At 45.1% G+C, this 12,825-nt stretch overlaps 1 protein-coding gene across 1 annotated transcript in view; it reads right to left on the reverse strand.

The window, feature by feature from the left end:
* Nucleotides 1-9,404: 9,404 nt before the first annotated feature.
* Ly86 (lymphocyte antigen 86) overlaps nt 9,405-12,825 on the reverse strand; it is a 61,865-nt gene continuing 58,444 nt past the window's right edge. Inside the window, exon 5 of the mRNA XM_005398872.2 lies at nt 9,405-9,814. Within this exon, the coding sequence (XP_005398929.1) occupies nt 9,731-9,814 (84 nt within the window). The 3' untranslated portion in view covers nt 9,405-9,730. The remainder of the gene's footprint in view (nt 9,815-12,825) is intronic.

Below are 12,825 nucleotides of genomic sequence, written 5' to 3' on the forward strand. Positions count from 1 at the left end.
GGAGCAAAGATGTTACAGATGAGGGGAGTTAAAGACATTTTTAAAATAATGGAACAAATCTGTTCTACATAAATACGAAAAATGACAGAAGAGGCCGCAAGATTAGAAGGGAAGCTGATGTGTTTCACTCAACAATTTTGCTTCCAGAATAACTCTGAGCTGAGATCCCATCTGAGCAACAGGACCTGGAGGTGGGAGACTGACAGGAAGTAGATGGCTTCTCAAAACCTATGAGGACAGTGTTATTAAATTTGGGGGCTGGTGGTTGGTGGTAAGTTAGGGGTGAGACAGGATGGAGTGACAATGAGACCGGGGACATCAATCTGCAGGAAGACTTATATCTTCTTAAAGCAGAAATCAACTTTATTCAGTTCTCTTTCTTCAACATGTGCCATGTGGCAGAAGATTTCAAGGCTTGAGTTGGGTTGCTGGATGAGGTTTTATAGGCTGGGGACTGCTCTGGAACTTCTGGCCAGAGGAGAGTAGGGACTGAACTCCAGCATTTGCCATTTCCCAAGCTGTGTGTTGTGGTGTATCTCTTTTCTCTTCTCTTTTCTTAATGCTCAAATTATATGCTTGCCAAATTATATTCCACCAACTCCTGTTCTAATATACACAAAGACACCATCTCTGTTGGTGAGGATTCTGAGCAGAGTCTTGAGTCTGGTTGAGTGAAAAGCATTGCTTAACTGAAACAAAGGCCATGCTACACATTGGAAGGGTGCCTAGGGCTTCTTGTGATACAGTGAGAGTCTATTGTATAGCATCTCTAATGCTTCTTCCATCCCATTAGCTAAATCACTACCTCCTAGTCTCCTTGCTCACCTAAACCTTATGTGGCTTTTGAGTCATGTACCTGAGTCAAGGCTGTATTTGTTTTTGTTTTTGTTGTTTTTGTTTGTAGAACCTATGAAGTCAGGAACACAATAAAGCTACGTAGATGGTGATGTAAATGGATAGGCTTTAGGGGCTGGGGTTGAGTTTCAGCCCCAAATATGCCCAGACCATAGTTTCTAAGGCTTACAGGCAGGAGGAGAGGGAAGAAGGGCTCTATCTGTAATGGGAACAATGCATCCTGTCTGAGAGCAGAGGGAAAATAATGCTTTGGGGATAGTGTGAGTGCTACAAGGAGATCCAAGTGGACATCCAGATGATGGGAGGGGTGGGTGTGCTAGAGAAGGAGCTGGGGTGGAGTTCTGAGGAAGGAAATGGAATTCTCATTCTAGCCTTGCTCCAAAAGAAGAAGGGAAATCCTGTTTGACAGGGAAAGTTGGATTTCTGATGTGCCAGTAGTGGGTTCATGTGAAGACTCTCGAACATTAATAATTTATTTTTTTTTTTTTTTAGTTTTTTTTTTTTGGTTTTTCTCCGGTACCAGGAACCGAACTCACGACCTTGCGCTTGCCAGGCAAGCGCTTTTGCCGCTGAGCTAAATCCCCAGCCCCGAACATTAATAATTTAATTAAACACCATGGACTTGAAACCTCACAGGCGTATTACAGACTGTCTTTAGGCTCTCTTTACTTCCAGCCTGGTTATTTCTGTAGGCCTCATACCAGCTCAAGTTCCCAAGATCTTGAAGCCCCTGGAAGGCAGAACCTCACTGGCACTGTGTGTATTGGAGGAGCATGGGACCCATGCACAGACCCAGCTTGTTCTCCCTTTCCTGTGTGCTGATCCCCCCCTCCAGTTTCATGGAACAAGCCTTCTGTGTCCTATCTTCTGGGTCTTGTGTCACCTGCAAGTGCTTGAGGTGCCCTGGTGTCTCTCTAATTCCTTGTGAAGTCAGCTCCAGCTTTAGCTTCTTTCTCCTCATGATTGTGTTACAAATCTGAGGGGCTGGGAGTGGGGACCCCTGGGTGTTTCATTCTGCCTCTGCCCAGGAACCTACACAATAGGATACCCACATCATCACTTCCATGCTGAAAATATTTAGAGAGCACAGTACAGTGCCTTTTGCTAAGGTAAGAGGTGGGAGATTAGGGCATGGCAAAATGGCTGGGGAAGTGGGCCTGACCTGTCAAACAGGGTTGTAGGACACAGGCATCGAAAACTTCCCAAAGCCCTGCACCTGGAACCAATCAAAGAATGCTGTCTTTTATTCTTTGCATGAGAAATTGAGCAGGTTTTTGATTGGACAGCCTAGATCTGACATCAGCCTGAGGAGTAGGGGACACAAAAGATAGCGGCCATTTTCCTCATGCCCACTGTGCTTTGTCATTTACAGTGGTCTGCTCTCACCCAGAAGAGTGTCCTCTGGGTCCACACTTGCTCTGCAAAGTGTTTTTTTCTATCTTTAATAAATGTAAATCTTCATTGTCTTTTGTGCTTGTTTTATTTCTTTGTTCAGGACAAGAACCTGGAAAAGATCTTTTGAATGAGTCCTCAGAACTGCAGAACCTAGTAACAGCTTCAGTTGTATTCAAAAGTTGTGCTTAATTTAATAACGTCTTTTTTTAGGACTCTTCCCTAGCCTTGAAGGGTCTCTGGACTCCTTTTTGAACTCTCTTAGACCAAGAACAGGGTGACTGAGCTCTCATGCTGGTGCTTATTCCTAATTCCAAGATTCTGGAAACCAAACACAGTTGTGGAATACTGACATCAAGTACACACAACATGAAACAATGAAATCCAGTGACAGAAAAGAATATGAAGAACTTCAGACAGACACACTTGAAAAATTGCAGCCAGGGTAGAAGGCAAGAGTGATAAGTTACCTTTCTGTTCGAAATGACTCTGTCTATGACATCTGCCACCCAGGCCAGAGAGAGCTCTTACTCAGAGCTGCAGATGTCAGCCAGGTTGAACTTGATGCAGGGTAGCCAAGTAGAGGTTCTGGAATTAACCCCTCCCTGGATTCTTTTCATTTAATTCCTGGAAGTGAAGCGGGAAGAGGAAGAAATAGGAGGGAGGAAGTGAAATTAGAGACCATTGTTCTGGCTCCTGTAAAAGTTGTGGCTCATGGAGATTATATTTTATTTGGTACCACAGCATTCTCTGACAGGTGAATGTGAGACAAACACAGAAGAGTACAGAGGGTTAGACAGCCACCGCCCTGGCTCTGCGGGCCCCACATCAGGCCCCCACAGAGGCCTTTGTAACCACCATGTCTACCATCCGTTTCCCAGCCTGTCTGTGAATCACACTCAAAATGGCTGCTTCGGGCTCTTGTGTCCCTGATGCTCCAGTCTCTGTTCCCTCCATACAACTTTTGTTCTGGGTTCTGTTGCTGCCTCCATATTCTGATACCCTTCTCAAGGTAATCTCAGGATGTCTCCTCCCTTCATCCATCCCATCCTCAGGGAATCTCCCATGGAACCCTCACACACTGGATCAGCCCTGTACTGTCCACACTGTCCTGTGGATTCAGACTACACGAGTCAAACAGGAAAAGACATGCACGTACTGTGTGAGAGGATGACCTTGGACCAGGGAGGGGCTCAGGAAGGTAGAAATGGGCTTAAAATGGCTATAGGGAATCTGGAACCCCTGTAGGTCTCAAAAAACACTTTCTGATTCATTTAGTATCAGGAATCACAACCAAGTGTTAATAGGAAAGCCTGCACTTGGGGGAAGTCTCCCTCTAGTACACACTCTGAGTATAACTGAGTTTCACTGCCTAGTGGCAGCAGAAATGCAGTGCGCCCCTGTTCTTGGTAATGACGTACCTGCTCTGATGGCCAGGGAGCCACAGCTGGGACTGGCACCTATAGTGCTCCATGGTTTAATGTCTAGCTCATGGACCTCCCATGACCCGAACCAAATATTATCCTTGCCTCAAAGTCAAGTTGTTTAGTTCTTCTCTTCTGTGACATGCCATGCACTCCATCATATGAGATGTTTTCCCCTTTTTCCCTTTGCCTAAAAGATAAGCTGAATTTGGAGAGGAATTATGTTATATATTATCATTTAAATATTCTGTGTGTTATACTCACTGCAGTGCTCAGCAAGTAGTAGGTGCTGAGTAAATATGGATGGGACAGTGGAGAAAGCTAAATTTTCTGGACCTTTTATCCAGGTGGGGTTAAAAGTGAGTGAAGAACCACTGGCTTTTGTTGAAGAGAATAGCAGAGTTCTTCCAAGAAACCCAGTAATTCAGTACCATTTCATAAATATAAGGATCTTTTTCTCTTCATCATATTATTGATGATATTCTCTCATCAAAAAAATTAACACAAGCTTGTGTTAACCTACTTTTGTTCTTAGCTTGTTTGCTGCTTGACTTAACAAATTCTGCAACCCCACAGCTAAAATCACAGTGCACTCCTTCACAACTGCATCTCTAACCAAATTCCCAGCTCCTGTCAGATAGAAACAGTAGACTGGGAGTCAAACAGGTTTCTGTAGCCTGAGTATTTTCTGTCTTTCTATCCCTTGACTTGGTTTTAGAGAAATCCAGACAAATACCAGCTGGAAGAAGAATTATTGTTTTGTGCTGAAGGAACATGGATGTGTAAAATCTTTTCCTCCAAAGAATAGGACATCCTTCCCACCAAGATATTGAAGGAAAGATCTGTTTTTGTCACACACCTCTGTTGTGTCATTCAGCTTTTAGTTGTTTTAATAAAATACCCGAGATAATCAGTTTATAAAGAGAAGAGGTGTCATTTGGCACATGGTTTTGGAGGGTGTGGTTGAGGATGAATGGGCTCCAAGATAGGGAGGCACATTACAGTGGGAGCAGGTCAGGAAGAGCAGGACCACTTCCCTCCTCATCCCAGAAACAAAAGAGAAGAGGAAAGCCTGGGCCCCACAGTCAGTGTGGACAGACCATCCCTCAATGACATATGTCTTTCCTATTAAGTCCCACCTTTTATAGTTTCTGTCACATCCCATTCGTAGCACTTGGGCAAATAAACCTCTAGCACAGGCCTCTTTGGGGGACACGTATCCTAACCATACACGTGTTAAAGGAAATCTGGGTTAGCAGGGAGGAAGAAAAGTCAGGCCTATATTTGAAAGCAACTGAAGACTTCAGTTTGAAATTGAAGAGTGAGGCAAAATACAAACCAGAGGTGAAACAATTCCTTCAATTCTTATAGGACCCATGTTTGCCTGGTAAAGTGATTGGGATATTAGGCCTAGTGCTCATTTTACTGACTGAGAAAAATCCAACCAATTCAATCTGAAATCCAACTTCTGGGAGGATCAGCTCTCCATTCCTAACAAGTCTGGATTGGAATCAGGATGTGGCCTTTCCGTTCTCTCACTAGCTATTTTGGGTTATGTTTTCCTGAAGGAAGCCTTCATCATTAAATTTGCAGATGTTACTTCTAGTTCTTCACGTCTTGTAAGCTTGTCTTTATTTGCAGGAAACAAGTTTAGTTAGGTAAGTACACACATTTTCTTTCAAGGGACTTTGTGTCCTGATTGAAATGTTTCTGTTTTAGGGGAAAATGTTTACCTTTAGTGTTTTTCAGAGTTCGTGGTCCAAGCCTATAACTCAAGGAACATGCCTCCATCCTAGGACTAATAAAATCAGCTGCACTACACTTACAAGAAATCAAAATGCCAAGGAACCACGTTAGAACCCAAAGGAAGATGTGGGTTTGTGAGTGAGGGGAGAGTTCTACAACTGCTTGGCACAAAGATGCACAGTGGGTACAGATTTGCCCCAGTCAGGCACAGTGGGCGGTGGGGCATTGTTTAGGAGGTGGGGCCTCATGGGAGGAAGTTAGGTTAAGGAAGCCCGTAAAGGGGATCGTGGGATCTGGTTTCTTCTTGTCCCTCCTTTTTGCTTCTCAGCCACCAGGAGGTGAGCAGCCTTCTACCCCATGTCTGGTCACAGCCAAAGCAATGACAGATGACCATAGGATGGAACCTCTGAACCAAATGAGACAAAAGAAACATTTTCCTTTATTAAGTTGATTGCCTCAGGTATGTTGTTGTAGTGACAGAAAGCTAACACAACAGGTGACCTTTCATTAATTGTCAGAGCATCACTACAAGGTAGATACTATTATTGTTAAATATAAAAGTGAGAAAATTGAGGCTTAGTGAGTGTAAGTTAATCACCCAGTGAGCAGTCAGCAGCTGAGGGAAAGTCATAATTTAAAGGCCATGCTGATTCTAGAATCTTTTCCTTCTTCCCTGTTCATCCTTTTCTAACTCCCTCAGTTTCCACTTAGGGATGTGTGTGATTCCACTGCGGCTAACTTTGATTCATTTGCATAGGTAGGACATGCGGCTTGGGTTAAGTCAATTAGGGCAGGGCCAAAGTGATTGGTCAACAGTGGTCATGTGACTGAAGCCATTCCAATAAAAATGAATGGCAGGGTCTTGAGATAAAAGTGTGCTTTTTAAGCAGCTAGTATCAATCCATCAACAGATGAAGAAATAGAGAAAATGTATTTACACATAAAGAAGTACTACTCTGCTATAAAGAAGGATAGATTTGAGACATTTGTAGGAAAATGATGCATCTGGAAAATATAATGTTGAATGAAATAAACCAGTCACACAAGCTTAAGTATCATGTGATATCTCTCATTTGAGTAAAACAAGGTACAAACAAAGAGAATGACAAAAGATGGATAGAAGAAGAAAAGGGGATGGATCTGTGCAAACAGGAAGGGGTCCAGGAGACAGGGGGAGGGGAGAAGAAGGGGGGCAGTAAATAGAATTAAGAAATGTCATGTATAGGAATCTAATAACCTCAATGAATGTACATAGTATATATCATAAACATGAGCTAAGAATAATAACAAAAACAAAAATGGAGGAAGATTTAGAGATAGAGGGAGGGGCATTAGTGGGAAGGAGACTAAAAGGGGAACCAAGCTGTGTTAAGTACTACTCCCCGAAATGGTTGTGGGCATCATGTACTGCAAGCATGTACTAAAGGAAAAAACTAGAAGAAAGTGTCTTTTCCTCTGTATCTCGGACGGTGCGGGTGTGGGGTACCCACTGCCGAACTGACTCGCTGTTACAGGAAAGCCGCTGAGGGTGAAGCCATATTCAGGGAGGCCTGGGCTGAAGGATTTCAGTGAGACACAGGTGCACCCTGGCTGATGCCTGAGTTGCCTCAGAGCTCAGTAGCTCCAGTGGCCACCCGCATCCCCATATATTCGGGCCAGACTGAGCTCACTTCTCCTTCACTGTAAGGGATATGACCACCCTGTCTTTATCATTCTGCCTGGACCCCTGCCAAACAGAGTTTCTGGTGGCAGGTGGAACATCCCTCGAAAACGCAGGAGAAAGAAGCTATGCAGAGAGGTTGAGTTTCTCTTCAAGACGTAAAGCAAACCTCTCAGGCACCAAGTTGATTGGAACTGGCTGATCTTCCCGAGCATTCTTTGGTTCTCCGCACAGTATAATTCTCAACTGCGCTGGATTTTCTGATTTTTTTTCTTCCTGAAGGTCTGCGGTGTACACATTTTCATTGTTTCTAATGGTGATTTTTAAAGCAGTAGCAAATTCTGTACACTAGAAGAGAAATAAATCTGGGTTCTTGGATGGCTTAAGGGGAGCTTCTCCATTCCCACACCGCTGCTCACCCCAGAGGTGGTTTGCAGGATCTGATTCCCCTTCACACCTCCCGCACTGCCAAATCCACGCTGGGCCTCAGTGACTGCGTTCTGCCAGGGTGTTAAATACTGATAATGACTCTGGCCACGTCTCCTGCGAGGGCTGACTGTGCTTTAACAGGAGACTCACGCACGCTGAAAAATGTTCTCAGTTTGCAGGAGTGAGACTCACGGTGAAGACAAAAGCCGATGACAGGACATTAAGCAAAGATATCTTTGGGGACAGAGAAAGTTGTTTTCTTTTTCTCTCACGTCGTGCCCTTAGTGAAACTCCTGTGTACTGGTGTATTCTTTTAGCCATGCCAAGGGCCAGACTGATATATGGAAATTCTGCTCTTATCTGAACTATAACGTCTGCATCTCAAGTTCAAGCTCAAGAGAAGGGTAAGGGGGCAGGGAACAGTTGAGTTTCATGTGTGCACTCAGAAGGCTGGGACAGCTGTGCTGAGCCATTGGGACATGTGACGTGTGTGACACACAGTCTCTTTCTGGCCTTTCCCAGCTGGAGGAGAAAGAGTGGGGCACATGTCTCAAGATAGAGGCACCAGTGAAGGGTTGAGTGCTTGCTGCTCATGCACATAATGGTGCTGTCCCCATGTGCTCCTGAGCCTAGTGGGGCCATGGGTGCTTTTCCTCCCAAGCACTATGGGCCTAGGAGGGGACCCTGCTATTGTTTTGTTTGTCTGTGACCCAGAAAAGCTCAGACACTGGCTCTGACTTGGCAGGCATTTTTTGCCTGGCCATTCCAGGAGGTTTAATTGTGTCCATGCAGGAATTACCAGCAACTAACAGCTTTGAACTGTTTTGCCTCTCCTAGTCGTTAATGTAGTGGTACTTTTCTGGACATGCAAAACAGCAAATGATAAAGTCAATCTACCCACCGTACTGCAGCCCCTCTACAGGTGCAAGAAGCCAGGTCTTGGGCCAGAGACACTGGAAAGAGGGCTGAGACCAAGGCACAGGTTGGGGAGGGGATGTAGAGCCTACCATGCCACCTCCAGGGGCTGAAGAGGCGGTCTTGTGAGATAAGGGCTTTGACAATGGGATGGGCAACTTGTTCACTGATAGAGATATTGAAGAAGGTATTTGTATATGTGAAATATACATGGAGGATACTATGGACATGTGGCTTCTTAATATTTCAGGGCCTTGTAGCCCTGTGGAGGCAGGGGCAGTGTCTGTTTTGCTCCCTGTTGTACCCTAAGAGCACAGTTCCAGGTAGGTTCAGTGTTCATTCACGATTCCTTGGCGGACTGACTCACTGGATACAGGAATTTGTGCTGTCATGTGCTGAGGTCAGGTACAGTCATGCTTTGGGGGATGCTGTAGTTGGTACTGAATGTCCCCCAGAGGCCTATGTGTTAAAGGGTGAGTTCCCAGGGTGACACTTTTGGGAATGAACAGAACCCATAAGAGGTGGGGCCTAGTGGGAGGTCTTTAGGGACAGAGGGGCCCTGGCCCCCTCTTCCAGCTCCTGGCTTGGGAAACGAGTGGCTTTGCCTACCACACACTTCCACCACAATGAACTGCCTCACCCTAGGCTGAAGCAATGGGACCAACCGCCCAAGGATGGAGCGTCCCAAACCAGGAGCCTAGATAAAGCTTTTCTCTTTATAAATTGATCATTTCAGCTGTTCTTTTTTATAGTGACATAAAACTGAATAACACAGAGAATGAAGCGTCTCGGCCTCCTGGTCCAAAGGCAGTGTGTGCTGGAGCTGCAGCGCACACCTTGCCAGTAGAGTCCAGATAGATGTCATCCTCCTGGGTTTCTCAGACCCGCTTATGCTGTGCTAGAGGCCAACATTCACATCTGGAGGAAATGACTTTTAACCACAATGTTACATCGAGATTCTTTGAAAAAGACATAGTACCAGCTGTGGGCCACATTCTTTATTCTGGCTGCTGAGAGAAAATGCTCCTAAGGAGTTCGGTAAGAGGAGACCAGGTGAGGGCTGAATCCCTAGGGAAGGAAGGACTCTTGAGGCTGCTCAGTGTGTACTGGGAGGCTCCTGAGAAGCAGATAATCCAGAGTCAGGGCACCTCTGACCTGGGGGTTGAAATTAGCAGCTATGCTTGTTGGGAAGCTTCTGGGTACAGCTCGTCTCTGCCATCAGCTGGCTCTCCTTCCAAGTGGGTTGAATCTGTACACATTGGTGTTCCCGTGAGTCTGAGCTTACTGTGCTTTTGCCTGCAGACCAAGGTCAGGAGCAAATGACAGTAGCATTGGCACAAGCCAAGGTGGTACGTTTTTCATTATACAGTTCCAGCAAAACCTGGTATTTTCCCTACAAAAGATACAGGTGAAACATTGAGCATGAGACCAACAGTGCAGTTGAGCATTTCACAAGTACAGTCAGCCCTGTATGCCTAAGGACATAACATCCACAGATTCAGCCAACTGTGGATCAGAAATCTTCCCCAAATGCAGGGTGGTATCCTCACCATGTAGACACTTTCTTGCTGTCAATCCTTGATCAATATGGTATAACAGAGGCTGACATAGCATCTACATTGTACTCAGGTATTGAATGTCATCGAAAGATGATTTAAAGTATACAAGAGGCACTGCCTGTTAGAGAGATGCAAATTAAAACAACACTGAGATGCCCTCTTACCCCAGAAGAATGGCCATCATCAAGAAATCAAATAATAGCAAACACTGGAGAAGCTGCAGGGGAAAAGGATCCTTCCACACCATCAGTTGGAATTTACACTGGTACCACCACTATGGAAATCAGTATGGAGATTCCTTAAAAAATGAAAACTAGAAATTACATCTGACCCGGCTATACGCCATCTAGGTATCTTCCTCAAAGGGTTAAAGATATCATATTATAGTGATCCATGCATACATATATTTTAGCTGCAGAACTCATAACTGAATCTTGGAAGCAGGCTATATTTCATCAAGAGATGAATGGATAAAGGAAATGTGACATACACCCAATGGAGTACTACTCTGCCATTAGGAAAGATAAACTTGAGTCATTTGTGGGAAAATGGATGCATCTTGAGACCCTAGTGTGAAGTGAAATAAATCAGACATACAAGCTTAAATACCACATGATTTCTCTAATATGAGAAACCAGAAATATAAGTAAAAAGCAGATGATAGAAGAGTAAAGGTAGATGATAGAAGTAGGGAGATAGATCTTTTGCAAATGGGAAGCAGACTAAGAAATGGAGGGGTGGGGAGAAAAGGGATGAAAACAGAATTGAAACATGCTATGTACACGTACCAACTCCCCACAAGAAATGTAAACATGCACTACAAATATGTACTGATAAAAAATAACATACACAGGACGATGTGTACAGATTCCATACTGCACCATTTTATATAAGGGACATGAGCATCAGTGGATTTTGGCATTGACGGGGCCTGGAACAAATCCCCTATGGATACTGAGGGTCTGCTATGTTTATTGAGTGCCACAAGGAGTTAGGTACAGTGACACCATCTAACGCCAGGCCTGAGGAGCTTGTGGTCTTGTCGAGAGAGACACACAATTCTCATGGTAAACTCATGTAGTGGAGGTGTGGACGGGACCAACGCTGGTTTCAATTTTAAGTAAGGTGGTCAAGGAAACCCTGCTGGGAAGATGACATTTAGGCAAAGAGCTGAAGGAAGTGCAGGCGGGCACTGCACTACCATTGGCCTGATGTCAATCAGGAAGCTACTGGGGCTGCAGGGAGAGGAGGAGGGAGAGGAAGGCAGTTTGGGAGTCCATAGGAGGCTGAGTTCTTAGGGTGTCATGTGACCCGCTGGGGCTACCAGTTCCAACCTGAAAGGGACTGGGGCATGAGTTTCCCCAGAGGAGGTCTGATCTGGTAATAAGATCTCACAGCAGACACACTGGAAAGAAGCCATAGGGAGAGGATGCAGCTGAGAGTTTAGGGAGGAGGTGGTTAGTCATCCAGGTGAGAGATGGAACACTTGGTGGAGATGGAGAGAAGGGCTTGGGTTCGGGGTAGTGTTTGAAAGAAGAGCCTCTGCTATTTGCTGGGGGTGCCCACATGGATAGTGGAAGGGAAAGAGACAGAATAAAGTCAACTCCACAGCTCCCGGCCTGTGTAACTGGCAATGATGAAGTGTCATGTGCTGGAACAGAGAAGACCCCTGGAGGAACTAAATCCAACAGAGAAACCCAAAATGCTCTATCAGAAAAAGTAGCACCATCTTTCAGATTCCTGTCTGGCAAGAGCGCTCCAGAGAGGGAGCCCTTACAGTTCTAGCTGCCATGTAATTGCTTAGAAGGTGCCATGCCAGCCACTCCTGGTGAGGAATTGTTGGACAATCCCTGGGGTTGGCCCGCTTGTGCCTTGCTGTGTGCCAAAGCGACCTCCCCCACCCTGCCATGCACAGGCGGTTGTGCGTCTTGACTCACTGATCTGGAGAAGGAAAGCCTAGGGGCAGTGGCAAGCAGCAGAATGACTGAAAAAGATGAATGCACAAGAAATGCCTGGCATATCTTTGAACTGCCTGTCACCCAAAGGAGGAGAGGAATTTAATCTGTCCAAAGCCAGAGGGAAGGAATAAATCAGGCCACTGGATCGAAGTTGCATGAGAAGTTGTTCTTGCTAGCAGAGCACAACTTTCTAGCAATTCACAAAGGCTCAGAAGGGAGCTGATGCCCCAACACTGGAAACTGCATCCGATAGAGCCAGGCTGTGCTCTGGACAGGGCCTTGGGTGTGAGGACTGGTGAGAGCAGAGATGGTGAACCTTTTAGAGACAGAGTGCCCACGCTGCAACCCCAAACTCAATGTTGAAAGTCCCAGCACTGCAATTAAACCTGAATACTAAGGTTTTAGTTTATGTAAAACAACTGTTCTCCAGTGCTTGGCTGCTGGAGCAACTTGGCTTACATGCCAACAGAGAAGGTTCTATGTACCCACTGTGTACCACTGTGGCACATGTGCTGTAGGTTTGTCACCACTAGATTAGAGCAACCTTAAGCATCATTCACCTTGAGGATTCCGCACTTCTGTAAGTCAAATATCAAGCAGCTGTAGTGTTAGAAATAATGTTAGGAGTTTTATCAAAGCAGTGTACTGTACACTGCTGTGGTAAAGAGAACTGATTGAGTTTGGTCAACTCAGATTTGCATCTGATTGCATTTCACCACCATCATCATGATTGTCGTCATCATCATCATCATCTATTTTTCTTTTAACTCTATGTGCATGTATGAAATTGTTGAAAACCAAATGACTCTTTCATTATTGTCTTAGGAGCCCAAGAGAAGATGTAGATTAGAAGGAAAGGGTTCTGCACTATGTTTTTTTTTTTTTTT

This window comes from Chinchilla lanigera, unplaced genomic scaffold (genome assembly GCF_000276665.1).
Source record: "Chinchilla lanigera isolate Chin_1 unplaced genomic scaffold, ChiLan1.0 scaffold00064, whole genome shotgun sequence".
NCBI classification, from domain to species: domain Eukaryota; kingdom Metazoa; phylum Chordata; class Mammalia; order Rodentia; family Chinchillidae; genus Chinchilla; species Chinchilla lanigera.